Source organism: Pelecanus crispus, chromosome 7 (assembly GCF_030463565.1).
Source record: "Pelecanus crispus isolate bPelCri1 chromosome 7, bPelCri1.pri, whole genome shotgun sequence".
Taxonomy (NCBI): Eukaryota; Metazoa; Chordata; class Aves; order Pelecaniformes; family Pelecanidae; genus Pelecanus; species Pelecanus crispus.
The window spans coordinates 3,434,362-3,460,229 of NC_134649.1; the positions used below are offsets into that span (position 1 = coordinate 3,434,362).

The following is a 25,868-nucleotide window of genomic DNA, read 5'->3' on the forward strand; positions in this document are numbered from 1 at the left end:
TGATCCCATTTTCAGGATGCCTCTGCTGGCGGAGTTCTAATACAAGAGAGGGTCAGGTGTGAAGGACATATTACTGGAAAAATAGCCAATCCAGTTTAATACCTGCAGTCCCTAAGAAGATTAAATAGTATTGTATAGATTTGGGTCTATCTCTGAAGCCAATATCTTTGCCTGCTACTACAGGTTATTCTCAGTATGAGGGCAGGAGATTATCTCCATTACAAACTACCAGATGAAAGCACCGTGACACATGCATCATTCGCATGGCAGCTACGGAAGGGAGCAGCGGGGGTAAATCGCGCTGCTACTCTGCAAGGAGCAGTGGTCACTCAAACAAGACAACTTGCACGTAGCTTCATTTTGAGGCATCCCGTACGGCTGACAGGCCAGATGAGCAGCTCTGCTGGCCTTTGCCACAATATGAGTCTACTTTGCAGTGCCAGAGGGAGGTCTAAAACTCGGCGTCTCCTGGAAAAATCCCTCAGCTGCTGCACCGCGATCACTGAGGCAGAGGGCTGCTGCAGGGCCCCGTGCGCAGGCAGAGCAACCTGAGGATGGTGAACTCCTTTGTACCAAATGGCACTGATATGGTGCAGCTCCACAAAGGAAGAAATTATATTCCTGGCCAAAGATTTGATGGTCATAAAAATCCGATCAGCAGATCAATCACAGGGGAATTAGAACATGATGATTTGATAATTTTAAAGCAATCTGTTGTCTGAACGGACAGTTTCACAGGGCTACATCCAAACTTTGCAGAGGAGTTAATTGAACCCCCCCATCCTTACTCCCACATTTACAGAACTGGGAGAAGGCGGTCCACTAGTCAACTGGAATGCTTATTATAGAATCATAGAATTGTGTAGGCTGGAAAAGACCTTTCAGATCTTCAAGTCCAACCATTAAGTTAACACTACTAAGTCCACCACTAAACCAATTAAGGGTATTTTTTTTGGATTATTTTTTAATGAAAGTAAAACTAGAATAGAATGATTAAGGTTGGAAAGGACCTCTACGATCATCAGTCCGTCAACCCAACACCACCACGCCCACTAAACCATGTCCCAAAGTGCCACATCTGCCTGTTTTTTGAACACTTCCAGGGATGGTGACTCCACCACCTCTCTGGGCAGCCTGTTCCAATGCTTGACTACCCTTTCCGTGAAGAAATTTTTCCTAATATCCAATCTAAACCTCCCCTGGTGCAGCTTGAGGCCATTTCCTCTCGTCCTGTCGCTTGTTACTTGGGAGAAGAGACCAACACCCACCTCATTACACCCTCCTTTCAGGTAGTTGTAGAGAGCGATGAGGTCTCCCCTCAGCCTCCTCTTCTCCAGGCTGAACACCCACAGCTCCCTCAGCCGCTCCCCACCAGCCCTGTGCTCCAGACCCTTCCCCAACTTCATTGCCCTTCTCTGGACACTCTCCAGCACCCCAATGTCCTTTTTGTAGTGAGGAGCCCAAAACTGGACACAGCATTCCAGGTGCGGCCTCACCAGCGCCGAGTACAGGGGCGCGATCCCTGCCCTGCTCGGCTGCCCAAGAGAAGAGTTTATTCACAAACTCTTCTCTATGCATAGCAGTCTTCTTTATCGTGGCAGTGCTTTTCCACGATACTGGCATCTACTTGAAGCGCTTTCCCTAATGGATGCAGTATTACAGACTTCTCCCGCTTTTACTGCTGAAAATACCAGTTTTTTCCGGCTGCCCCCCGCGGGCACAGCGCCCGGCAGCCGCGGCCCGGCCCCTTCCCGCCTCGGCCGCGGCGTTCCGGGGGGGACGCTTTCTGCGACGGACCCATGGCGGCGCGGCGGCCCGGGGGTGAGCGGCACCATTTCCCTTCCCCCTCTTGCCTCCCTCCTCTCTCGCCCACCGAAACACCGCGACTTGTCCCCGGAGGCTGTCTCTTAGGGCCCGCTGAGGAGGAGGGCTTGGGAGGGAGCGCTGGCTCCCTGCTGGGGTTCCCGGGCCTCCTCTCGGCCCTCGGGGTGCCCCTGCTGCTCCCTTTCCCTCATCGCGGCTCAGCCCTGGCCACGCTCGCCGTTTCCAGGCCTTTACAGCCGGTTGGATAAGCTGTGTGTGGTTCAGGAGCAGAGCTGTTGACTTAATCTGTGCTAAATCCCGTGTTTTGAGGGGCAAAAGGGTAACTGTCGCTTCCCCCGCCACGCAGTGGGGTCAGTGTGAGAAGGTGGGACGCGTCGCCTCAGAACTGCAGCTTCAATAATCATGTGTGGCCTTTTTCTTCCCCCTCCATGCAGGGGATCACTGTTCTCCACGACGGTAGCAGAGAGAAGCAGCTCATCATGCCGACGGTGGTGGTGATGGACGTGTCGCTCTCCATGACACGGCCGGTGTCGGTGGAGGGCTCCGAGGAGTACCAGCGGAAACACTTGGCTGTCCACGGCCTGACCATGCTCTTCGAGCACATGGCGACCAACTACAAGCTGGAGTTCACAGCCTTGGTGGTGTTTTCGTCGCTTTGGGAGCTGATGGTGCCCTTTACGAGAGATTACAACACGCTGCAGGTAGGGTGCGTGAAACACAAAAGCAGTAAGCTGTCAACGTTTAAGAAAAAAACAAAACCCCACGCATGTTTCCAAATCACGATGAAATTGTGTGATTTCATATCATACTGTGCACAACATCTTGAATTGAGTGTTTTATCCTTATTTTAAGGATAAGTGAAATCAATGCATGTGAAATGTTTTGCTACTTCACAAGTTGTACAAAGGTACTTCACAAATGTACAAAGGTGACCTCAGGAGTGTGGTTATTTAAGTTAAAAGATGGAGGAAAGGGCTGCCTGATGAAGCTCTTAAACATACTAGTAGTTCTGTGACACGTTTTTGTCTGTAGTTGTTGATTTGCTCTTGATAAATGATGCAGCAGACAGGACCATTTAGAAAGGTTTTCAGTCAAGTGATTTGGTAGACAGCAGATGCTTTTAAGAGTGTGTACCAACTGAAGCAGGGCAAGAATGAGAATAAAGTGATTTTGGGCCTCACAGATGTGATTGGAATTTGGGAGAAAATGGAAAGCATGAAGTCCAAGGAAGAAATTTCATATGAATGCAGTAAGGCACTGAAAGTCTCTGAATCCAGTAAAAATTGTACATATGTATCTGGTTATCATATATAGTATGGAGACAAAATGATACGTCACTGTCACAGGGCACCATGCTTTAGGTTTGTCAGTTTTGAGACATACAGATTTTAAAAGATACTCTCTGTTATGTTTGCATTTTAGCAGATGAATGGCAGTGCATAATGTTTGCTTTATTTTCTTCTTCCTAAGAGTTCATTTGAGGAATTTCTGAAAGCCAAGAATCCAGCCACGCTCCTCTAGCATGTTAGTTTTATAGCTGCACCCTTCTTATGATGCTGTGTTAAGTGGGAAGTTTTCATTTTAAGGAGAAAAGCTGGTTTATGGTTATAGAAACAGGATGCAGATATGAGTTTTGGATTCTGTTACTCTCTCTGCCAAAGAGTTTTTGTGAGACAAGCTCCTTGTGGCCTACTTTCTGAATCTCTAAGAAGTTAAAGTTGCTCTGACACCTGGGAGGATTTTCTAAGCTAAATGTTTCATGCTAGACATTTTTTCAAATTTTGACTTTACTGTTTCTTTGAGACATGCAAAGGATTTTTTTTTCTCCCAAGGAGCTGTGTTTTTAATAGTATAGTTTCTTTGTTTCTTCAAAGTCTGCTTTCATTGTTGTCTCGTGATGTCATTTGCTATTTCTTCTATCTTTCTTTCTTTTGGTTTTTATTCAACTTTGCAGGTCATATATAAGAACATAGCACTTTGCATTGTGTCACAATGCAAAGCAAACGTACTGACTTAGCACAGAACTGTGAATAACTTTTCTGTGTTTCCTGGTAGTGATATTTCACCCAGCAATGGCAGTGGTGTTTGTCTTTACAGGAAGCCCTGAGTAACATGGATGATTATGACAAAACCTGTCTAGAGTCAGCGCTGCTGGGGGTTTGCAATATTGTCCAGCAGGAATGGGGTGCAGCAATTCCTTGCCAGGTACGACTGATTTCGCTGTTCTTACGATCTAGCGTATCCTTAGTACTCCCTGTAAGTTGCAGATGGAAATGGAAATGTAATTTGGAAACTTTGAATGCTCTCAGGCCTGCTGGTGCTACAGGAAGACAAAGAATTAGTATTCTGGATGTATCTGGAATATGAATAGAAGGTGATCTTTATTAAAGTATTCAACAGCAAAAATCTAGGCTGCTTCCTGTCCAGTGTGGTGTTGTAGAGGAATGGATTATAAAATCTGCCCCAAGAGTACTATTTTGGAGGCTTGGCATTTCGTCTGGATGCAATCTTCTGTCCCAGGAGCCTCAGTTGGTTTGGAAAGGGTATAGTTACACATACAGTAACCTTTCTTCTCAAGTACCTGATGGTTTCCAGGGCTTGTAACAGTTCCAGGTCTCAAGCAACAGCATGGGACTGTGGCTGAGTGTGTTTTGATCTGTCTTCTTTCCCTAATGAGTCATTTGGCAGGCATCTGCTCACACACTCCATTCAGCCCTTGCAGCTCTCAGTCTTCTGAATTTGCTGCCTCTTATGGCAGGCTGCTTTTTTGGCTGTCAAGCCACTGTTCTTCTAGTGTACACTTAAAAATGGCCATGTTTATGCACAGCATCATGTGTTTCTGGCCATGAAATTTAAATTTTAGCGCAATTGCCTATTTACAACAAAATGTATATTTACCACGCACATAGTTTAAATTGCAATGGTTAAATCTTCGATTTCTTATTTATGTCCCTGTTTTTGGAAATTTTACTCGCAATTCTTTCCGCAGCTCAGTGGAGGAAATCCCCATGTGAGCAGGGATTTTCAGTATAGAAGTGCATGCTGCTAGGAAGCCTGCTGAAATGTGTTGGCGTATAGTTGCCCTCTGCAGATAGAAACGTGTCTTTACATGGAAATGCTCATCTGTCCTCTTTCATTCGAGGTTGTTCTTGTCACTGATGGCTGCTTGGGGATCGGCAGAGGCTCCCTCCGGCACTCACTAGCTACTCACAACCAGCGAAGTGAAAGCAACCGCTTTCCATTGCCTTTCCCATTCCCATCCAAGTTGTATGTCATGTGCATGGCAAATCTCGAAGAGGTGATGTCTTTAACACGTACCTTCTTCTTTGTTACATTAGATGATTATTGTTCTTCTCTGAACTAGTGATCAGGTCAGCACAAAACATACTTTGATTTTCTTGTGCTTAGTTTTAAAGTTTAGTTGACATTCCGGTGCTTAGTGTTAGCTAGTTGGTGAAATTTAACTGTAGTATCTTTTTTTCAAGTTTATTACTGCACTATTATTATCTACTACTATTGCGTTATTATCATAATCTTTATAAATTGTGTCAGTTTCTCCCTGGGGAATATTACACAATTTTTATTTCTCTGTTGATATTATTACCCTTACTGCATTAATTATATTGAATGGGTTTTGGGTCTTTTCTTAATCTACAATTAAACTCTTGAATAAATGACTTCTATTGCAAAGATGCTCAACACTTAAAACAACAATAGCTTTATGTAGAAATGTGAGTGAGGAAATTCTAAAGTCTCTTAAGCCATTGTTCAAACCGAATTCCCTTTTGAAGGAAAGGTGACTGTTTTCTTTCTCTTCCAGTACCTTTGAAAATCTCAGTGCCAGCTTTAAAAATCTTCACAGCAGTTAGAATTCTGTTGAATAAAAACATTTAAAAAGAAGCCTATATAGACTAAGGTTCCTTAGATTAGGTTTTATTAATAGCATTGCTTTTTACTTGACACATATATTCTTCTGTCTATCACAGAAGGATTTTCTACTTAGGCATGCAATAGATATTTCAGCTTCAAGGTCTCTATCAAGGATGATCCTCTTGATTAAGCTGATGGATTGAAGCATTGTTTACACATCAGAATAACTAGGAAAATGTTTAAAATAAGTCTTCTGTTACTGATAAGTTTAGGTGCTTTCATAAGCATTCTCTAAGAACTTCTCAAGAAGAATTATATCTGCCTTCCCTCCTAAAAAATTATATGATCCTGAAGGAGCTGGAAACTTAGCATTACCGATAAAATGTTATACTAGTTAAGGCATTCCTGTGCTCTTGAAGACAGAGCTTCTGGGATTTTTGGTTGCTTGAACCTGCTTTCAAAGCAGAACCTAACATGATAAAGCAATGTATTGGGAGTTGGACTCGATGATCTTTATGGGTCCCTTCCAACTCAAGATATTCTGTCATTATTTGTTACTAGGCCAAATGCTGCATCTGGTCTAATATAAATACAACATAAGGAGTACATTTCCTGGGAGACCAAGAATGTTGGTTTATTCAGAAAGGAGTGAGATAGCAAAAAATTGTGAGAGCATCCAATCAGATGCTTTTTGCCATGTTGTGTATATTTTCTGAAAACATAGTGGTTAATAAAAAGAGAGTAAAAAGAAAACCTAACAAAAACATTTCACTTTATTTTTTTTACAGCTTCAAAGCACGGATTCCTTAGACTGCCTGGAACGTCTCATAGATTTAAACAATGGGGAAGGGCAGATTTTCACCATCGATGGACCCCTTTGCCTGAAGAATGTACAGTCGATGTTTGGGTTAGTAGACTTGTAGATAATATGCCTTTGTGAAGGTTTCCAGTTAGTATCTGTAAAAGAAAACAAATTAACAGGAAATCTGATGATACAGGGTCTTCTAATTAACATGTTTGTCTTTTAGTTTATGATTTATGACTGTATGTTTGCCTTGACCTTCACTGGTTAAGGTCAATATTTATTTTAATCATTCTGCAACAAACCATAGCATCTGTTTACAGTTGGCAGATAGAAGATACTAATTTCCAGAATTATTGCTAGTTTGCCATCGGTGTGATAATATGCTGCTTTGTTTTGTAATTTAGCAATGCTAGAACTATTGAATTAACTGTAGTTAAAAAAAAGAAGTTTTGGGAGCTTGGCTAGCGTGCTTTAGACAAGCTGTTTTCATTTGATATGTATTACGTTTTCCTTAATAATAACTGATCGTGTTCTAGAAAGCTAATAGACCTGGCATATACACCATTCCATGCTGTTCTCAAGTGTGGCCACTTAACATCTGATGTGCAAGTATTTCCCAGACCAGAACCTTTCATTATAGATGAGGAAATAGATCCCATCCCTAAAGCAATTAATACAGGTAACGAATCTTTGATTGCCTTTTACTTAAATCCATTTGATTTCTACCTTTTCACTACCACCTCTTATCCTGTGTAGTTACTGTTTCATCCACTTCCTCTCTGCAAGGATCGGTCGCTGACTGTGTAATTTTTGGTATATGTGGCACCAGGGGACAAGAACCTCGTTCTGTTTCAGCCATGTTTACCTGGTAAAAGGACTGGAGTAGGGTAGAGGCACTTTCAAAGCTCAGGATGCCAATTTCTAGGGGCAAGGACCGTGGAAGACAGCCACGGCTGCTTTCCATGAAAACCCTCATAAGCTTCATGGAGGGTAGGAGAGTTGTGTTGGAGAAGGGGCTGCATTTTGTATTAGAGTTGCCTTTATCAGAAAGACTCTGTTTTATCAGGTGAGACAAACTAGCATCTTTCTGGAGGTTTCTTCAAGGAGTCCACTAGGCGTTGAGTTGAGAAGAATTGATGAGGCAGCACAAGTAAAGGTTGAGATTTATGAAATTTCTGTCTTTATAGTTTGTCTGTCATCCTGGCACTTCTTACCAATACTCAGTTATTTTTTTAAAAACAATGGTGCAAAGAAAACCTTTCTCAGCCTTCCCATTAGTGGACACTGCGCCCATGAGCAGCAGGTAGTCTGTAGGTAGCCTGTGCCTGAGACTTGCAAATGGCTAGGTACGCTTCTGGGAGAGAATACACTCAACTTCCCTGCTTTGCCTTAAGAACTAAGTTTGAACTGCAGCATCAAAATTGCTCTCAGCTCCTCAGCAGTGCACTTGGCCACATGCATTTTGTTGTTCTTTCCAGTCAGGCAGTAGAGTGCTGTGGCTCTTGAGCTAAAGGCTGGCACCCTCAGTGACACCCCAATGCGGCTAACTCTGCAAGGGAGCTGATGGAGTTCCTGCTGGCTTCGCGCTATTTGGGAAGTGCCAAGAGAGTGACTTGGTTAGGTCATATGCCCAGGTGTCTTTTTGGATAATTTCTTTTTTGTGAGTTTCTAGCTCTACTGGCAATTTCATTTCCTGGCTCTGTCCTGTAGACTTCCGTTTTTTCGTCAACAAAATGTGCACAGCTTGCATGTGAATAAGGACACAATAGTGGTAAAATTTTGCAAGGAAGTGAACTGCAACCCATAAATTACTGCCACCAAGATTGTGTTGATTTGTTTGGGTTTTTTAAATCTGCAAGAGAAAAACATTTCTCATTTGGGGTGTGATCACTTCTTATTTGTAGCTGCATACTGTTTAAATAGGAATGGGCGCGTGTGTACCAAAATAGCAAAAGCAAAGAAAAAGACCATGCAGTGTGTCTTGATGAGGGAGGCTTTGTGTTGCATTCAGTCATAGAGTTCCTCCTATCATTCCAAAGATGGGGATTTGGCATGAAGGAAATTTTGGTTTGTGTGCATTAAAATGCAGTGTATGGTGTGCTCGGCCCCTGAATTCCTCCAGGGCTTTAATCAAGGGTTTGTTGTTCAGCTATGAGAAAAATCAATTGAATTGCCTTTGGGGCAGGACCTTTGCTTGGGCTGTCAAGGAGAAGACTCTGCTCCCCAGTTCCAGCTGCAGTACGGGTTGGAAATGCATTGAAGTTCTAATTGTGCCATACACATACAGAGCTGTGTCCATAGCTAGAGCACACCATGTGTCACCAGGCTTCGTGTAGAGAAGAGTTTACAAAGCAGGTACTCTGTACGCCTCTGCTAGCATAGAGCTGGTCAAAGGCTGGTCCTAAGCCACGCACCAAAACCTTCACATGGCTGAGAGATGTGAACCTGATGAAGTATTTCTTGTAGGCAAGAAGTGGGGAGGAAATCAGACAAGGCTGGAGGACATGGCTGTCTCAATCTTTTACCAGCAAATGCCCACAACTCTGTGTGAGATGGAGATGCATTTAAACTTCCAGAGGGCATATAAAACTCCAGAACCACAACTCAGTCTTCCCAGTCCTGGGAACATGCCCCACCAGCTGGGGCTAACCCTGCTGCAGTGTTGATGGGAATTCCTGCAGGTTCTGTGGTGCCACTTTGAAGCTGGTAGATTTGGTTTAGTCCTTTGTTTTCTCTCCTTTTGAATTTATAAAATGGCAATGGATTGTGTACAGTGTAAAAACCAATGTACACAATTTTGTATTTGTTTAGCAGCACAGTTCGTGGACAGCGATATGTGTGTGATGAAAGTTATGTTCTCATCTTGAAGTGTCTTGGTATTATGTACGAATGTTTGTATCTTACTAACACCCAGACACCCCAGTCAGGGCTGGGGCTCTGTTGTGCTACCTCTAGTCACTGCTTCAGAAAACTTAGTGGTGTAAGAAGTGGTAATGTTAAATTGACTCTGACTACATTTCAGCTATTTCCAAATCTGACTTAAACCTGTTGTCTCCCCACAGATCTAGAAATTGTTGGGTTTGTAGATATAGCTGACATTTCTAGCCCTCCTGTCTTGTCCAGACACTTGGTACTGCCCATTGCACTTAACAGAGGTGAGCAAGTTTTGTTTCTTTTAGCAAAAACTGCTTTAAGCTTCCCTTGTAATGTCTGTGCTGGTTTAGACTAGAAGCACAGGTTTTATGCTGTATCAAAATGCCAGATGTCTCTAAAGACATGTTTGTGTGGTTACATTAAAATTAAAACCTTGAACACAAGCTCTTTCTTTTTTTGACTACTGTGTTCTTTAGAAAGTTAGTAGAGGGAACAGTGTCCTCATAGCATCATTATTAGTAGAACATGCTAAACTTCAAGCTAAAAATACTTATGGGCCATGAAATACGTGGTGCAAGATGAATATTTAATGCCTGCATCTAATTGGTTCTTGGAATGATTTGTTGTTGTGAAAAATCTGGTCTTAATCACAACTAGATTGCTTAGTTGTACTTGAGCATTAGTTGCTGCTTACTGGGACCAAGTATGTGTGTGTCTATACAAATGACTGGTGTAGGCTTCGATGGTTAAGCATCTTCCTGACTTGCAGCTACTTGTGTGCATCAGCCTGTGATGAGAAGGACTTCCCCTTTCCTTTTGTCATGACCTTGGAGTAGAGCAAAGAGAAAGTGAGATTTCTCTTGGTAAAGAATGAAAGCTCCAGATATGCTTTCATCTCTGTATTAACACTCTTATCCTGCTAGGCCTTTCACCTTAGAAGATATCAGCAGCTAAATCACAGCTGTATTCCAGCTGCTAAAACATAGTAGTTTTCTCATAATGACCGCAAAGTGCATAGGAGAGGAGGACTTGAAAGTCAGGATGCTTTTGGTTCAGAAACACACATGTATTTGTTGCCAGACTCTTGGTGCCGTTTTATTTCACTCCGGGTTTCTTCAAAGCTGAGGTTTTATTTGCAGTTTTTTGGTAACTTTGTTTTGTGACTAGGATGCAGTGGAGTATTTATATAACATTATAGTGCCACTTTGCCCAAACAGTTCATTTAGCAGCTGTTCATTCTACAAAAGTATTAATTAACTCTTGCATGGCAGAAAATACAGGGTGGTGTCATGGAAGTGGAACTAGTGTGTTTGAATTTATTCTTATATTGTCTCTTTGTTTATTTTTATTCTTCCCCAGAAGGTGATGAGGTGGGACCTGGGATCACCGATGACACTGAAGATGAGAATTCAGCTAATCAGATTGCCGGGAAAATCCCCAACTTCTGTGTTTTATTACATGGCAGCCTGAAAGTGGAAGGCATGGTGGCTGTCGTCCAGCTGGGGTATGGAGCTGGATGTCTGCCTGAAAAATCTCTTACTTTGCTCATTTATGCTTTATTTATAAATTATGCTTATTTATATCTGTATTCTGTACAGAACTCTGCACTGCTAGACAAAGCTGTGGATTTTTAATTGCGGATATGTTTCTGCCGCTATAAATCACAAATAGCGAGCCTCTACAGAGTGGGAGGGAGGCAAATTCTGGGCAAAGAGGGGCGGAAGATTTTCAGCCTTTGGGATTTGCTCTTTTCAATAGGTCAGAGTGGTATGGAATGCTCTATTCACAAGCTGATAGCAAGAAGAAATCAAACCTCATGATGTCGCTCTTTGAACCTGGTCCTGAGCCCCTTCCATGGCTCGGGAAGATGGCACAGCTTGGACCTATTTCAGGTACTAGACACACTCATTTGAGTAACTCTTACACATCCAGCGTTTTCTTGTGTGAATGACCTTGCCAAGTCTTAGTTGTCAAGTTCTTTTTATTTTCTTCTCCCCCGCCCCAGATGCAAAAGAAAATCCTTACGGAGAGGATGACAATAAGAGTCCTTTCCCCTTGCAACCCAAGAACAAGCGCAGTTACGCACAGAATGTTACCGTGTGGATCAAACCAAGTGGCCTCCAGGTAATGATCCAGGTTTTGGAGCTGATGCTTTACTTTCATCAGCAGTAGCCATCTTACCAGCAAAGAGGAGTCTGTGTGTGTCTTGTCCGTTTAATGTAATTGCTTTATTGCTTATCTTTCATTTTTATAAACACTGCCTCTTTAAAATGTCATTATTAAAATGCAATCAGAAAGCATAGCTTGTTTAATGAAAGCTGTGTCTCCAGTGTAGCATCTGGCTTAGTTTATTGGATTTAGTATAATTACTGTTTATGTTTCAGCCTTTGTGAGCTGCAGTCTTGTCCATGGTCAGGATAATTTATCAATAAATAGTTGAGGATTTTTTCTGCAGCTCCTCAGCAGTTGCCAAGATTTTTTAATTTTTTTTTTTCTTTTCTGCAGACGGATGTGCAGAAGATCTTGAGAAATGCAAGGAAACTCCCTGAAAAAACTCAAACCTTCTATAAAGTGAGTAACATTTCAGGCCGGCCCAAGTTTGATCCATAAAGATAGTGGTGCATTTGACAGAGGAACACCTACTGTCTGTGTCTGTGGTATGTTCTGTGCAGGCTTGTAGGGCTCTGCAAAAACATACATGGTTCTGTAAAGGAGACATCCTGGATCTATTTTACAGACTAGTTAAGGTGAGACAAGGGGGTCTGGTTTCCCTGCCACCACGTTCTCTGGCAGGGTGGCATAGACATGCCATGTTTACAGGTGCCTCTCGTGATCCCTGCTACTTCCGTGGTGAACTTTTTTACAGATTTTATGCTGTTGTCCAGGCAGAAATAAACTGAGGGATCAGAGAGGAATAGGAACACATGTCATTCTGAGTCTGAAAATACCTCCTACATTTTTTCTACAGCCAAAGCAGACAAAGACAAAATTCCAGGCACATTTGGCTGCATCGTAATAATCCATAATCTAGACTGTAGCTGGAGGTAATTGTTGTTCCTTTTGTAAGCTTAGTGCTGAAGCAGTTTGTTATCATAGCCCCCAGAGACTTCAATGAATACCCTGCTTAAATGCACATAAGCACTTGTCAGTTTGTAGTGAAGAAAAATCAACATAAATTTTGTTGGACACTGGTTTAAGGCAGGAGTCAGTGAAGCCTAAGTTGTAGGCCAGTCCCAGCTGGGACACAGGCAAAACAGGCAGGTACGAGAGCTGAATGCACAAAAGGGAAAAGGGAGAAGTGGAGATTTAGAGGAAGGGATCAAGGGAAAACCAGCTGTTTAATTGTGCCACTATCATCTTCAGCCCTGAAGCATTTTTTTATCTCATGAGCAGCTGGGCAGTTTCCAGCAGCTGTACTCATCACTCAGGTTATCTTCCTCTAAGTGAATAAGCTTGCCTTTAAAAAAAGAAGAAAGAAACCCATGTTTTATGTAAAGGTTTACCATGGCTTTAAAAGGGGTTTTCCTTCTTTGCAGGAACTTAATCGTTTACGAAAGGCAGCTCTGGCCTTTGGCTTTTTGGACCTCTTGAAAGGCGTGGCAGACATGCTGGAGCGGGAGTGCACCCTGCTTCCTGACACAGCTCATCCCGATGCAGCGTTTCAGCTCACACACGCTGCTCAGCAGCTTAAAGTGGCAAGTACTGGAGCATCGGAATATGCTGCCTATGATCATAACATTGCTCCACTGCAGACAGACTTTTCCAGTAGCAGCACTGAAAGAATGTGAAGTCTCCATTTTTGGGAACTTCTATAGATTTAAGACTCAAGTGGTTCAAATTTTCTTGTGCTGTTTACTTTCTAGGGCCTGTTTAATTACTGTTTGGAGAACTTCCTATCAAAACAGGGTCCCTTACCTGCATCAGTGCTCTCTAAATAAATGTAGCTAGTTTGTGGTGGCTTTAGTCAGACCTGGAAACTGTGGAAAGTGTCCTAAAGTCAGTTCCTGTGTTGGATGATGGGTGGAAGTTATTCAGTGCATGTGAGGAGAGAAAGAAAATGCCATCATAGGCAGCAGAGTGCTCGTGGCTTTTGGCCTCCTTAAAACGCAGTTACTACATAACTGAACTTACTGGTAAAAGTATCCTAAAAGGCAGCTGCTACACTTTATACGCCGACTTGATTAGTCCAAAGAAAACGTGTGTAAGAATCACTGCAAGATCAGATACACAGCTAATTTCAGGGTGTCATCACTGATTTTATACCCGACTTGAGAGCCAGTCTGTACTGCCGTAACGAGAGTTATCACTGGCATTGCAGTGCTCATGCTTGTGAAAGTAACTTAATCTTGTGAGACAAGTTTTTTTTATTTGTGTAATATTAATAAAGAGTAATTCTTCATGGAAACTTAAGTTGGATTTGTTCCATTTTCATAGCAACTAGGCTGTGTGGCCTAAAAAAAAAACCATGGACCTAGTGAAGGCTTGGCTCCCAGCTGTTTATCACAAGAGTTAAATGATAAATTATACAACTTCTTGCATTCAGGGAAAGAACAAACAACTGAACGAAAGCAAAATTTGGTCGTAAATCTTTATTAATAGAAACACATTCTTTCTGAAGGACTAAAATTCAGTAGTGTAAGATCCATGACAGCTTGCACTAGATACCACAGTTTCACTGAGAAATATCATGTATGAATACATATGGATTCCGTAACAGAAGTTTAAATGCCCAGTGGAGAAATTAAAGTATGAAAGTGATCCTTGCTGTTCCATTACTCAGCTAATTCAATCCTTTGACATACTTCAACCATAGGTGCAGTGTGTGCTGTAGTGAAATATTGTGTAAATAATGCTCAACTCAGAACTAAGTAAGCTGCACGCTCCTTTGAGTGCAAGCCTCAAGTATCCCTAAAGAGAAGTTGCATCATTCCTCTTGTTGACAGAACACGTTTGTGAAATGCAGCGTGGAGCTTATTACCAGTTCTTTGTTAAAATCTCCATGTAACGCTATTACCCTTCCTCTCCAGTAACAATCACTGGGTCCGTATCACAAACAGTAAGTTTTTTGTTACCTTTCATATAGAAAATAATGTTCTGGAGTATTCATACTGTTTACAGTAGAAAAAGATAAATAGTAACATGGCACTACGCTAATCTCAACTTGTCTGTTCTGGATTGCTGGCATTGCTTTGCATTGCCCTGGGCGCAGCGGCAGTTAATGTGAACCGACCTGTTCATAACCACAATACGGTGCAGAGGAAACTTTTTGTACATTTTCTGAACTGGATTAAGGAGGCCAGAGGGATCTGGAATTAACAGTGGGAGGCTAGGTGTGAAGAAGGGCACGTTGATAAAGTCAACTGAAACAGAGGTTTCCAGGTGAGAGAGCAGACGACCCAGAATGTGGGGGGAGCTTCTCTTCTTTGTTGTTGCTGTTGTTTAAAGCAAGCACAGAGGAAAGGGTCCCCTCAAACCCTGTGTGGCATCTCCCTTACTGAGATTTGATATGTCCTATCAAAATAATACACGGTTATTTTGACCCACTACTCCATCCCACCAGGGGCCAGCCAACAAAGCGTATAGAGCAAATTCTCAGCCGCACCCCTAAGTTTAAGCAGAAAAGCAATCTTTACACCTTTCTGAAGGCTATAAATACAGGAGCTACAGCCCTGCCAGGAATGATCGGAGGAGCCCACTCTCCAGTGACAGTTCCACGTTCTCCCTTTGCATGGGTGGGACGGAGTTCTGTTAGGGTTCACGTGCTAGGAGAAAGCTGGTACCTATGTTTCCTTATTTTGTTACATTTCAGCACTTGCATTACCAACCAGGAAAGCATTTCTGACCGTGTCACAGAGTGGCAGCTTCCTTTCCCCAACGACTGGATAAGGATGTGTTGCTACAGGAATGCTAGGATCCACACAGCGCTCCTATTCTGTTAAGGCCAAACTAGAAACAGACTAAGATGGTAGCATTTAAATTGACATTAGCTGCTTCCAGTTTCAATTCTGCAGCTTCAGTATGCTGCAGAAGAAAAGGGGTGGTATGTGCTGAGCAAGGTTTACCTTGGCCATTAATACCATTAATAAACACCCAAATACCGTTCACAGTGGCCGCGTTCCTCCTGCCATCAGAATGCACCCTAGGAACAGCATGGGCCAGCTCGTAGTATATCCCGACATCAGAAGCCCTATCTGCATGCAATATTGACAGAGCAAATATCCAATTAAAAGATAAACACTATTTTCTATTTAGTGCCGCTCCACTGTTTATAAGCATATTATATGCAGATCATAGGATTTCTTTCTAATACGGTAGTTGACAGGATACAGGTTTAAATGTTACTGTTCAATGGTAAATGCCATGCATACGTGATTGAAAGGGAACAAAATACAATATATGGGAATGTTACCTGAATTCACTATGAAATCTAGCGTGATCATTTAATTTTACAAAATTCTTTCCATTACAGTGGGTAAAACCGTAAGAATTAGAGGCTTATCTTGTCATTGAGATAAGTTAGATAAGAAAGCATTGCAGTCCTCCTTTACTTCATCTTTCTCTTCTTTGGTCCGAGGTGCTGTTTCCTTTGCTTGTAGAGATGACGGATGTTTACAGATAGCCCTGAAAAAGAACGAAGTGTTTAGGTAGGACATTACCGCATCTTTTTAATACTAGATGGCTGTACCAAATTAAAAAAAAAAAAAACCAAACAATCAAACCACCACACAAAAAAGCAATGGCTTAAGCGTATATAGCTTATATATAAGCGTGTATAGCCTTGAAATATAATGCAAGTTTTTTTCTTGCTGGGTGAGGCAGGAGTTGCTGCACAGGCTGTTTGGTACCGGGCTGCTCAGAAGGTTGGTTTGTCACTTTTAAAAAGTTGCAACACTGGCTGTGCAGAGCTGGGGAAGGATCAAGCAGGTATTTCAGAGTGAAACTCAATTAAAGGTATTCTTTAAGCAGTGTCTGTGAAAGGGAGAAATCTAGTGAAAGTTCAGATTAAAATTCTAGCTTAGATTCTATGGAGTTGTGGATACCCATACTGGCTGTGCTTCTTAACTTAAAAAAGGTAACTTATGTTTAAAAATGTAACACCAGAAACCAGATATGTATCAAGCACCATTCTTCTTTAAATATACTATTTAAAGAGCCTTCTATATTGTTTCCTGGAAAAACATGACTTCATGTTGCATTAGTGGTTATAATGCAATTTAGTTAAACATTGCTTCAATTTGAAATTATATTTAGATTTCCACTAAATCATTCCAAAGCTCAAATACCACGTAAAAGGTGAAACTAAGCATACTGAGGTTATAAATATATGTAAAAATTATTCTTTTAGCCCAGGTGATCAGCAGATAACTTGTTACCGAGGTCTCCTTCTGGGGGGGGGGGGGGGGGGGGGGGGGGGGGGGGGGGGGGGGGGGGGGGGGGGGGGGGCTAACCCGTGCTAATTGTAGGTCTGTTCCCCTCCATCACTGACAAATTTACATAACCAAGCAACAAGGATAATGCTTAATCTCAAGCAATTTTGTGTTGATGCAGGAATTTAATTTTCTTTGAAAAATATTCAGAGGAAAGTGGCCTTTTTATTTCAACAGTGAGAAATACAATTAAATGTCTTACCTAAAAACAAGACTATAAGACATATTTGAAGCAAAAATGAAAACTGGATTGTGACGTTCAGTGGATTTGGCAATCCCAGACTAAATTTCCCTGTTTCACTGAAGATTGGCATGGATTGAATGACACAGACGGCTGAAAGCAGAAGGCCACCATCATTATCAAACACAGATAAAATACACAATTGCCCAGCCCACATCAACTTTTTCCAAGATACTCCCTTCTTATTTGTTAGTTCTCATTAATTATACCAATTTTAAAGCTTTTTTTTTTTTAAACATGCAGTATAATGGAAAGCAGCTAGCTGAGGCAGTACAGCAGTTCAGCTATGAAAGTCTAAGCACAGTGAACTTGCCTGGTGAGACACTGTTCTTGTACACAACTGTAGCCTGCAGGGCCCGTGCCGGCAGTATTTACCGTGCAGAAATATCCACAGCAACGACACAGGCGTAGTCTTTCCTGTGCTTGGAGTTGGGCAATGCCCAAGCCTACTCCTGGCTCACAGAAACAGGTTCTCCCAGGTATGATCACAACACATTTCTTACAGCTAGAAGCCGAGTGGTGATATGGCTTCTTACATAAATAAAAATTAAAAATAATCTGGACCTGTTAAGACAGGAGAGGTCACTGTAAAGCCCCCCGCCCAGAGGGCCTACAGCAAGAACACTGGGCACCCGCTTCTTCCACGGAGAAAGCAGAGAGGGAGCAGAGCCCTGTCTGGGCAGCACCGTGCCCGCCTCGGAACAGGCTATGCTGCTTTCAGAGGAAGAATCGGCCCCTGCCTGTCCTATGCAATGATTGACAAGACAACGTCAAGATCTGGGAGCTGGTGTGAACCCAAGCTAGGCTGACCAAGTCAGGTCGAGCAGACCAAAGCAAATACACTGCTTTGGATCAGCAGAGGCGAGTGAACATTGTCGTCCTGTGCTGCTCGCATGGACTGCAGTGTGCTCTTGGTCACTTTGTTCAGGTAACCTTTTGTTGCCCTTACTTTCCTCTCCAGTGCCCAAAAGGAAGACTTCTTTTCACATTAAATTGAAAAAAACACTTGATTCAGTAAGAAAGACAAATATGCTTACATTTGGTTCAGCTCAAAGCAAATGTCTATCTGTTGTTCTATTCTATTAAGTCCAGCAGCCAAAAACAATCGAGTTACTTGCCCAGCCTTGAATGCATTATTTATTAAACTGTCTTTTTTGGACATACCTTCTGCCAAGGCTCCCAAGGGGTAGAGAGGGATCCAGGCAGTGTAACGGAGCCAGGTTAGTGGTTTCCATTCAATACCGATGCATGAAAGCATGTAATATGGATACCTAAAGCCAATTCAATGTGAGAAGAAACAGACACTGTTTAAAATGGAAGCCGCTGCTAGAATTAGTCTTGCATATATATGCTGTATGGTCAACATAATTCCCAAATGACACAAGAGTATTCAAAAAATTGTTCCTATGGATCATGATGGACATAGCCTTATTTGGCCATTTACAGAACTAATGCTATTATTCTGACTATATGGGTGAATGTAACTGCCTGGCTTGCCTAACAAATCTTTCAAAATACTTCTTTTGAAAGAGAAACACAGCGTGGGGCAGCTCACTTAACAATGGAAATGCCAAGCAACAGAGCCCTCAAGGAAAAAAGCAACAGGTTTCCCTAGGTTAAGGGTAGTATTATTTTCAGACTCCAGCCTTGTCCCAGCTTTTGGCAGATGGAGCAAGCTAGGAAGGCTGTGATAGTTCGTGTCTAAAGGAGATTTTACCCTCTGGGGCCAATGCACTGGAGCCACTCTTACAAAAGGTACAAGGATCAAAATCTTCTTTAAAGAGTTCTTGGGAATGACCACATTGCTCTGTACACACCTGATAGAGAAAAAAAATCCCACAAACCTGAACAGCTCAATGATACTCCAGAAATAAAATACGAAGAACACCCCAGGTTTGTTCTGCATTTCCTCTAAGCTTCCGAGGACAACAAACAAAATAAAGTTTCTTCCAAGTACCTGTTTAAGAAAAGCAAATTAAGGAACAGTCACACTCTTCATCAAAAGAAAGAGTGAGTCCTTGCTGTCAAAACCACACAGGGTATCTGCTCTTCACGCCCGAAACATGCTGAGCACATAACTAACTCTGCAGCTGAGCCGTGACCTGCTTCTTATGAGCACGCATTTTGCTCTGGATTTAGGTGCAACGCGAGGGACCTCGTCTTAAATCATTTATCCTCATTTTTATGCACAACAACCACAACCGGGATAAAAAGGGCACTGGCACCAAATCAAAATCGCGTACTTTTCATCAGCCGCTTCTTGCTTTTGTTGTCCTGAAGTATCTTACGTAGGTGATGGAGGAAGACAGTCTGCCACAGCTAAGACTGGGAAGCGCGGATTCCTGCCTCTTGAATAACACATTCTCTAGTCCAGTGCCAGTGAGGTTGTATCACGTGTTTTAGGAGAGTCTCAACACTTGTGTAAAATAGGGAGTTACTTTAAACATGGGAAGAACAAGGAGAAAACTCTTAAAATATTACCTGCAGTAGAGTAGGTATCAGCGGTGATCTGACCAGTCCTATTAGTGAATTCATGATCTCCATGAATGCCAGGGTCTGACAGAAATACATCATGTCGGCAATAGTGTGGAATGTATCATAGAAGGAATCTGTAAGACACAGGAAACCATTTGAGACAACAAAGGAATTTCCATGTTCAGGAAGCTGGCGCAGCAGCATAGCTTTTGATAACAGGATTCTAGCTGTATTTGGAAATAACGTTATGCATAATTATGTAACTTCTTTATAGGCCTTATCTTGAAGTCACAGCAGTTAGGCCAGAAACATTGCTCTGTTTCACACACAGAAGGATCAAGAGCCATTTCAGTAATTACTTTACAAAAAAAGCGACAGCGCTGTACCTCAATAGAATGAAATCATTCTTGCTTCAAAACCAAAATATTCTGCCCGGCTCATTTTTGAAAATGCTAACATTGCAGTGAGCGAGACATTTTGCTCCAACTGATTTCTTTAGAAGTAATCTTGGAGAGTACAAGCAATCATGAGAAGATGCAGTTGTGATGTACAAGAGGACAGTATTTTCCTGTGCTTGACACCAAGATGGCTTTTGAGAGGCTTTTGTTGCGCACTTCGGTCATGCGTTTACAGTTTTGTTTCCTAAATAGGCCTTCCTCTAGATTTCACTATTTAGAAAGTATTAAAAACAACACTAAGAAACCAAAACAAAACCCCCAATGTAAACCCCCAATGTAAATAAAATAGTGTTTATTACTTGCCTTTTCCTAAGATGAACAGTCGTACTGTCATGTTCACAAAAATCCAAGAGAATCCCAAAAACTGTACAAGATTATACATGATTAAGTATCCCTTCTTCAGGTGTTTGAAAGCTAAAGTCAATAATAAACACATCAGGTGAGCAGAGTACAATGGTAACGCTTCTGCAAAGAGCACAGCTGCAAACCAGGCTTTCTATGAGAATCAAGCTTACAAAAGGGAAGCTACTGACTGCGATAAAAGGGTTGCCGCATGCGCTCAGGGTTCTGCCTGCTTTTACCATCATCTAGCAGACCTCAATTCTCGCTAGTCAGATTTTTTAAAATTCCTTGGAAACTGCAGTCCATTTTTTATTAAATTTCTAAACAGTTCACAATACAAAGATCCCCCTCCAAGATGCACCAAGCCAGTTAAAATTGCTCTATAAGAGTTGAGGTTCGCACATAAGAGTGACAGCAGCTTTCTAAACCCCACCTTACGCGCTGAAAAGGTACGGTTACTTACGGTCTTTTGGGACTCTGGATTCTATTTTCATTTTGTTAATCTTTTCTTCTTCCTTAAGATGAAGGATAAGGTTTTAAAGACTGTTACTGTAATTAGCAAGCGATTTGTTAACTATACTACTGCAAAGCTAGTGGTTTTAAAACTCAGCTAAGCAGCCAGTTGCTAGAGGGTTTAAATTTTCACCTGCATAAAACAGCACATTCATCATCCAGAAATTACGGTAGAGTAAAAGCTAGAGGGTGTTAACTAGTTATCCTGCCTTCACCATGTATTTTATTCTAGTAATTAGATGCTTTTGCTGAAAAAGCCTGCTATTTTCTGTGTTAATTCTCAGTTATTACTGTTTCTTAGAGCTGTAGAGCTGTTCCTTAAAACATTTCATGACCCACCAGTGACCTGAAGGGAACTGAGAACGTCCAGCCCAGGCTCTCTGCCTGCCTTTCACCACTGCTTTCTGGCTCCTGGCATTGCAGCGGCCCTTTCTCCTCCGCGCTAAGCTCAGTGGCTGTGGAGGGGAACAGGGCAGCGTTTGTTGTAAAACAGATTTGCAGAAATGTGGCCTGTTCAAGCCTTTTCCAAGACAATCTTGCACCTCCCTGCTGCAGTAAGCTGCTCGAGCTTACCAGATGGTGGGAATGCACCATCAGGGCTCACCCAGTGGCTCAGGAAAGAGCTTTAGAAATCCCTGCTTTCCAGACAAGCAAGGCCCAGGACTCCATATGGCACATGGATATGATCTTCATACGGATCAGGACACAGGGCTGCGAAGGCGTCGAGCAAGGCGTGCAAGCCTTCGGCTGCAGACCCTGGCCAGCGCTGAGCTAGCACACAGCCACCAGTTCAGATTCACGCTGCTGCTCTTTCTAGCCAGAAACGTGCCTATTTCTGCACTCCTGCTTACAATCTGAGCCGTTTAACCAATTCTACGTGGGACCCGTATGAAACAGCAGTAACAATCAGCATGCCAGACAACTCCAGGTAAACGAAGAACACACGGTCACGTGCAGGGGAACAGCTACCCTTGCTTTGTAGCTGGCAGCACGAGCCACACGCGCCCACAGGACTGACCTTCACCTTCAGTTCCATTTCAGCATCCGATTCATCTAACCAGCGGTCGAAGTCAGGAGCTAGGAAAAGCGGGCGCTTCTCTTGCTTGGTGAGTCTCTCCCACCAGTTACTCTCTTTTTTCTGCACAGTGATGTTCAGCTGCCTTTGAGTCACCCTGCATACAGGCTGAGGGCAGACACGGGAACACACATCAGCAAAAGTCCTAAGAAACAAGCTCTGAGACCGAGTTGATACCTGAGCTCTCCTTCTCAAGGAGGCAGGGATGATGTGGACTGCTGCAGCACCAGCATCTCTCTGCTGCGCAAGGCATGGAAGCAAAGGGCAGCCCAGTTGAAGATGGCAACGCTGATGGCTGTAGGACTTGATAAGCAGCTTGAAAGCCTGCCTGTACCGCACAGCACCATTGCATCCCACCACAAAGAGCTAGCACAGACCCTGGCACCAGCCTTCCTAGGCAGAACCCGTGATCTTGGCTTTAGAGCTTCTTGCAGTTAGTACTGTGAGCCACTCAGCTCCTCTAGCCAGTGGTAAAAACACTACCATCAGCCACAGGTCCCTGTCCAAAATAGGGGACATGTGACATCTGCTACAGCGAGAAGAAGAGCTAACAGCCTCAGGAAACACCTGGAGACAACGGTGAGCTGACGGACCTGGCAGTGTGGTCATTGCCACCCCACGAGGCCTCTCCACCACGGCCACGCTCTGCATAACAGCAGCCCAGAACCCCTCCATCCTTACAGCCCACAGCATTGTCACCTTGGGTGCCCACCCTTACTGCCACCATCGCACCCCTCCGCACCTCGAGCCTACGCCAGGGTGCTCTGCATGGGACCGCCTCTCGAACCAGCTGAAACCCATGCAGAGGAGCCATGAACTGCGCGCTTCACTGTGCACGTTGCGCCAGCACTGCTCTCTCAAGGCTGTCTGGATGCTCCTGGGACATCTGAAGGCTGCAGCTGTAATTTACAGCTACCAACGCCCGGTCCTTGCCTGCTGGAAGCTCCATCTCTCACTGGTGGCCAGCTTGGCACCAGCAAGAGGCACTCATGGTGCACATCAAAGCTAAAAGAGAAAACCCTGCACTGCACTACTTCCTAGTCCCAGCCATCTGTAGTTACACAGATTTCACGGAGTCGATTCTCTTCCAGCCCCTCCACAGTGACTCAGAGTGACCAGACTTTTGGAAGGAGGCTGCTCTGCAGAGGCAAGGGCTTGCCTTCCAGGCCTGGCTCCCAGCACAGCCCGTGTCTGCCAGCGCAGGGGACAAGCGCGGGCGGTGGTGGGCACCTCTCCCCACGCTGTTGGCCAGGCAGCTGCTGCTTTACAGGACGGACAAACAAACTGGTGACCGGATCCTGGCACCAGGAGATGTTCATCGTCTGCCACTGAGTACCTGGTAGGAGCCACACAAGAAACCTGCCTGCTGATAGCAGCGTAGAGCTGGGGATGCCTTTCCCCAAGAAAGTTTTTGGTTCAACATCAATTTGAGGACAACCAGACCCTAGAAATTTACCCTCCGGCACCTTGCTGCGTTGCACAGAGGGAACGGTCTCCTCCCTTGCCGAGGCAGCGGAGGTGAACGGTGGCTCCCAGTCTGACTGCAGCTATCCCCAACAGGCAGCCAGGAATAAACAGCACAAATCCTGCACTGGGAGCAGAGCCCAGAGTTTTCCTGTGCCCCTACCAGCTTTGAGAGGTAAAGACAGACTTCACAGCCACCTGCGAGTAACACAGAGGGGCTGCTCTTCCAGCCAAGCCCTCTGCTATCAGACTACAACAGCAATTAAGAAAAGATTTTGCAACAGGAGCCGCAGCATATCTGTACTAGCAACCCAAGAAATCTGCAGAAGCCAGAAGCACCAGTTCTCATGACTTTGTTTTGGCGGGCTGCAAAAGAAACCAGAAAACATCACGCTGACGCTTCGCAGCACAGTGTTCCCCTGCTCTCCAGTCAAGGCTGCATCAGACAACACGTTGCCAGATTGTCCCACTATTTTGCTGCTTTAAATCCTTAAAAAAAATTTACAACTACTGTTTAACAGCCGATACATGTAAGACCCTGTTTCTATTAAAGCTGACCCATGCAAGCGCTATCTCCAGCGAGGTGATTCGCATTAAGGCAGGGTGGTGGCTGAGCACCAGGACAGAGGACTGCCACAGGCGGCTTTTAGTTTGCAGCAGTTACAGAGTCACCAGGAAAATCTAAACGGCGTATTATGGACTTGAAGCACAGCCATTTTGCTTTCAAGTTTTGCAAAAATTACTTTTTCTTTGCGAGAGTTCGAAAAGTGAAAATACCTACTTTAGGTTCAACCGGTTCTAGGAACTCGATCTGAAATTCGTAGATGTTGTCCCCTTTGGCACCATGACCCTGAGCTGAAAAACAAGAATTAACAATCAGAGTGAAGGTCCTAGCCGGTTCCGCACACCCCACCTGCAAAAGATGCTTTATACACAGAAATATTCAGCGGTTGTTTACAGCGCTTCCTCCTGCCTTGCTGGGAGGCAAGAGAAAACCACACGGTAACAGGGAAGACACAAACAGCCCAAAATGTTGCTCGGAGGCACGGTCGCTGGAGTCGGCAGCTAAAGCTGCTGCAACTCTGCATGGCGCTGGAAAAGGCTCCTTGCTCGCAGGAAGGCAGCGAGCTTCCCAAAAAGAGGGGCCCAAAAGGCTGCTCACGGCTAACTTGAATCCGACTGGAAATGCCCTGCGCTGCACAGCCTTTGGGGGATCCAGCCTCCGCACCGAGGAGCGAGCACCCGGGGAGGCCGGTCTCCGGCGGGTCCGTAGGAAGGTGATGTGGGGAGTCCCCTCCCAACGGTGGGAGGGCGCGTTCGTCCCTCGTCTCCCACATAACGTGGGTCTCGTCCCTGGAAGGGCTCCAAAAACCCGCACGCCGAGTTTAATTTCCACTTTTCCGTGCCGTAAACCGATCCTGAAGCGAACACGACGGGCAACAACACCCTATCAAATGGCCCTGGCCGTGGCTCACCGGGGAGGCCGCGTTTCCTAGACACCGCATCTTAAAGAAAACCACCAAATAAATGAGAAATCCCAAATAAAACCAGCCACAGCTCATCCTCAGCGCTACCCGGACAAGGCAGCCAGCACAAGCTCCACGGCGCTGCAGCGTGCAGCTGCCCGGCTGAAACAAAACCATCTTTTAGGATGAGATCTGCTTTACCTTTCAAATGGAGCGCTAGCTGCCGACGCGGAGGTTTGATAAGGGTTGCAAACGAGGTCTTTGTGAAAGGAAAAAGCGGTGCGAGGTATTTCCGGGGTTCGCCTGCGACAGGACCGCAAAGACGTAGGGAAATTTCACTGGTATTTAAATGTGGGGATGTTGGGGTTTCTCTCGTGAGATAAGAGACCACCTGCTACGCATCCTAGCGCTGGAACGCAGCGGTTTGGAGGTGGGTGCGTGTCGTGACGTATCCCGACGGAGCCGGTACCCGGCACCCAGCTCGGTCGCTGCCACCGAAGGGAAGCGATGGGGAGCGGGCGCCCCGTGGCTGCGGGCACCCCGGCTTCCCCTCCCGGGCCGGCGCACACGCGGGTGGGCCAGGCGCAGCGAGCAGGTGGGGTGCTGCAGGAGGACCCCCCCCCCAAAAGACAAATACCGGAGCGCCTACCTTTGAAGCGCAGCACGTTGTCCGTGATGCTGATGTCCGGGTTCTGCAGACGGAGAAGCAGCGTCAGGCGGCGGCAGCCCACGCACCCACGCAGCGGGGAACGCGGGGCCTCGCTGACCCCACGCGAGCTCGGCGCTCCCCCGAACCCCGCACCGCACCCCCCCCCCCCCCGCCGCTCACCGCCCGCGCTCCCGCACCCCTCCCGCCGCGCCCGAGGCTGCGTGGGCGCCTTTCCCCGGGCCCACGGGGTCCGCGGGTGTGTGCCCCCCCCGGGGGGGCCGGGGCTTCCCGCCGGTACCTGCACGTCACTCAGCTCCACGCGCAGGTAGAGCTCGCGGTGCCGCTGCGCCCAGTGCACGTGCGGCCGCAGGCTGGGGCCCGCCAT

At 44.7% G+C, this 25,868-nt stretch overlaps 2 protein-coding genes across 4 annotated transcripts; one reads left to right on the forward strand and one right to left on the reverse strand.

Annotated features, from left to right (window-relative positions):
• Positions 1 to 2,269: 2,269 nt before the first annotated feature.
• On the forward strand, positions 2,270 to 13,783 carry INTS14 (integrator complex subunit 14). 3 transcript variants are annotated; one of them, XM_009493299.2, is made up of 11 exons: positions 2,270 to 2,525; positions 3,922 to 4,029; positions 4,967 to 5,122; positions 6,483 to 6,601; positions 7,036 to 7,178; positions 9,562 to 9,654; positions 10,733 to 10,877; positions 11,132 to 11,265; positions 11,379 to 11,497; positions 11,879 to 11,944; positions 12,910 to 13,783. In XM_009493299.2, the coding sequence occupies exons 1-11, from the start codon at positions 2,304 to 2,306 to the stop codon at positions 13,159 to 13,161; spliced, it is 1,557 nt and encodes a 518-aa protein (XP_009491574.2). In that variant the 5' UTR covers positions 2,270 to 2,303; the 3' UTR covers positions 13,162 to 13,783. The 3 variants fall into 3 exon arrangements, with proteins under 3 accessions (XP_009491574.2, XP_075569969.1, XP_075569968.1); XM_075713854.1 differs by having other exon boundaries at positions 2,270 to 2,382; positions 3,926 to 4,029; positions 10,736 to 10,877; XM_075713853.1 differs by lacking the exon at positions 3,922 to 4,029.
• Positions 13,784 to 15,913: 2,130 nt separating this feature from the next.
• Positions 15,914 to 25,868, reverse strand: HACD3 (3-hydroxyacyl-CoA dehydratase 3). Its single transcript, XM_075714405.1, has 11 exons — positions 25,782 to 25,868; positions 25,484 to 25,526; positions 24,150 to 24,223; positions 21,848 to 22,012; positions 20,780 to 20,831; positions 20,278 to 20,388; positions 19,523 to 19,650; positions 18,886 to 18,998; positions 18,206 to 18,312; positions 17,003 to 17,134; positions 15,914 to 15,994 (listed from the first exon to the last, which is right to left on the reverse strand). Exons 1-11 carry the CDS (start codon positions 25,866 to 25,868, stop codon positions 15,918 to 15,920), a joined length of 1,089 nt encoding a protein of 362 aa, XP_075570520.1. The 3' UTR covers positions 15,914 to 15,917.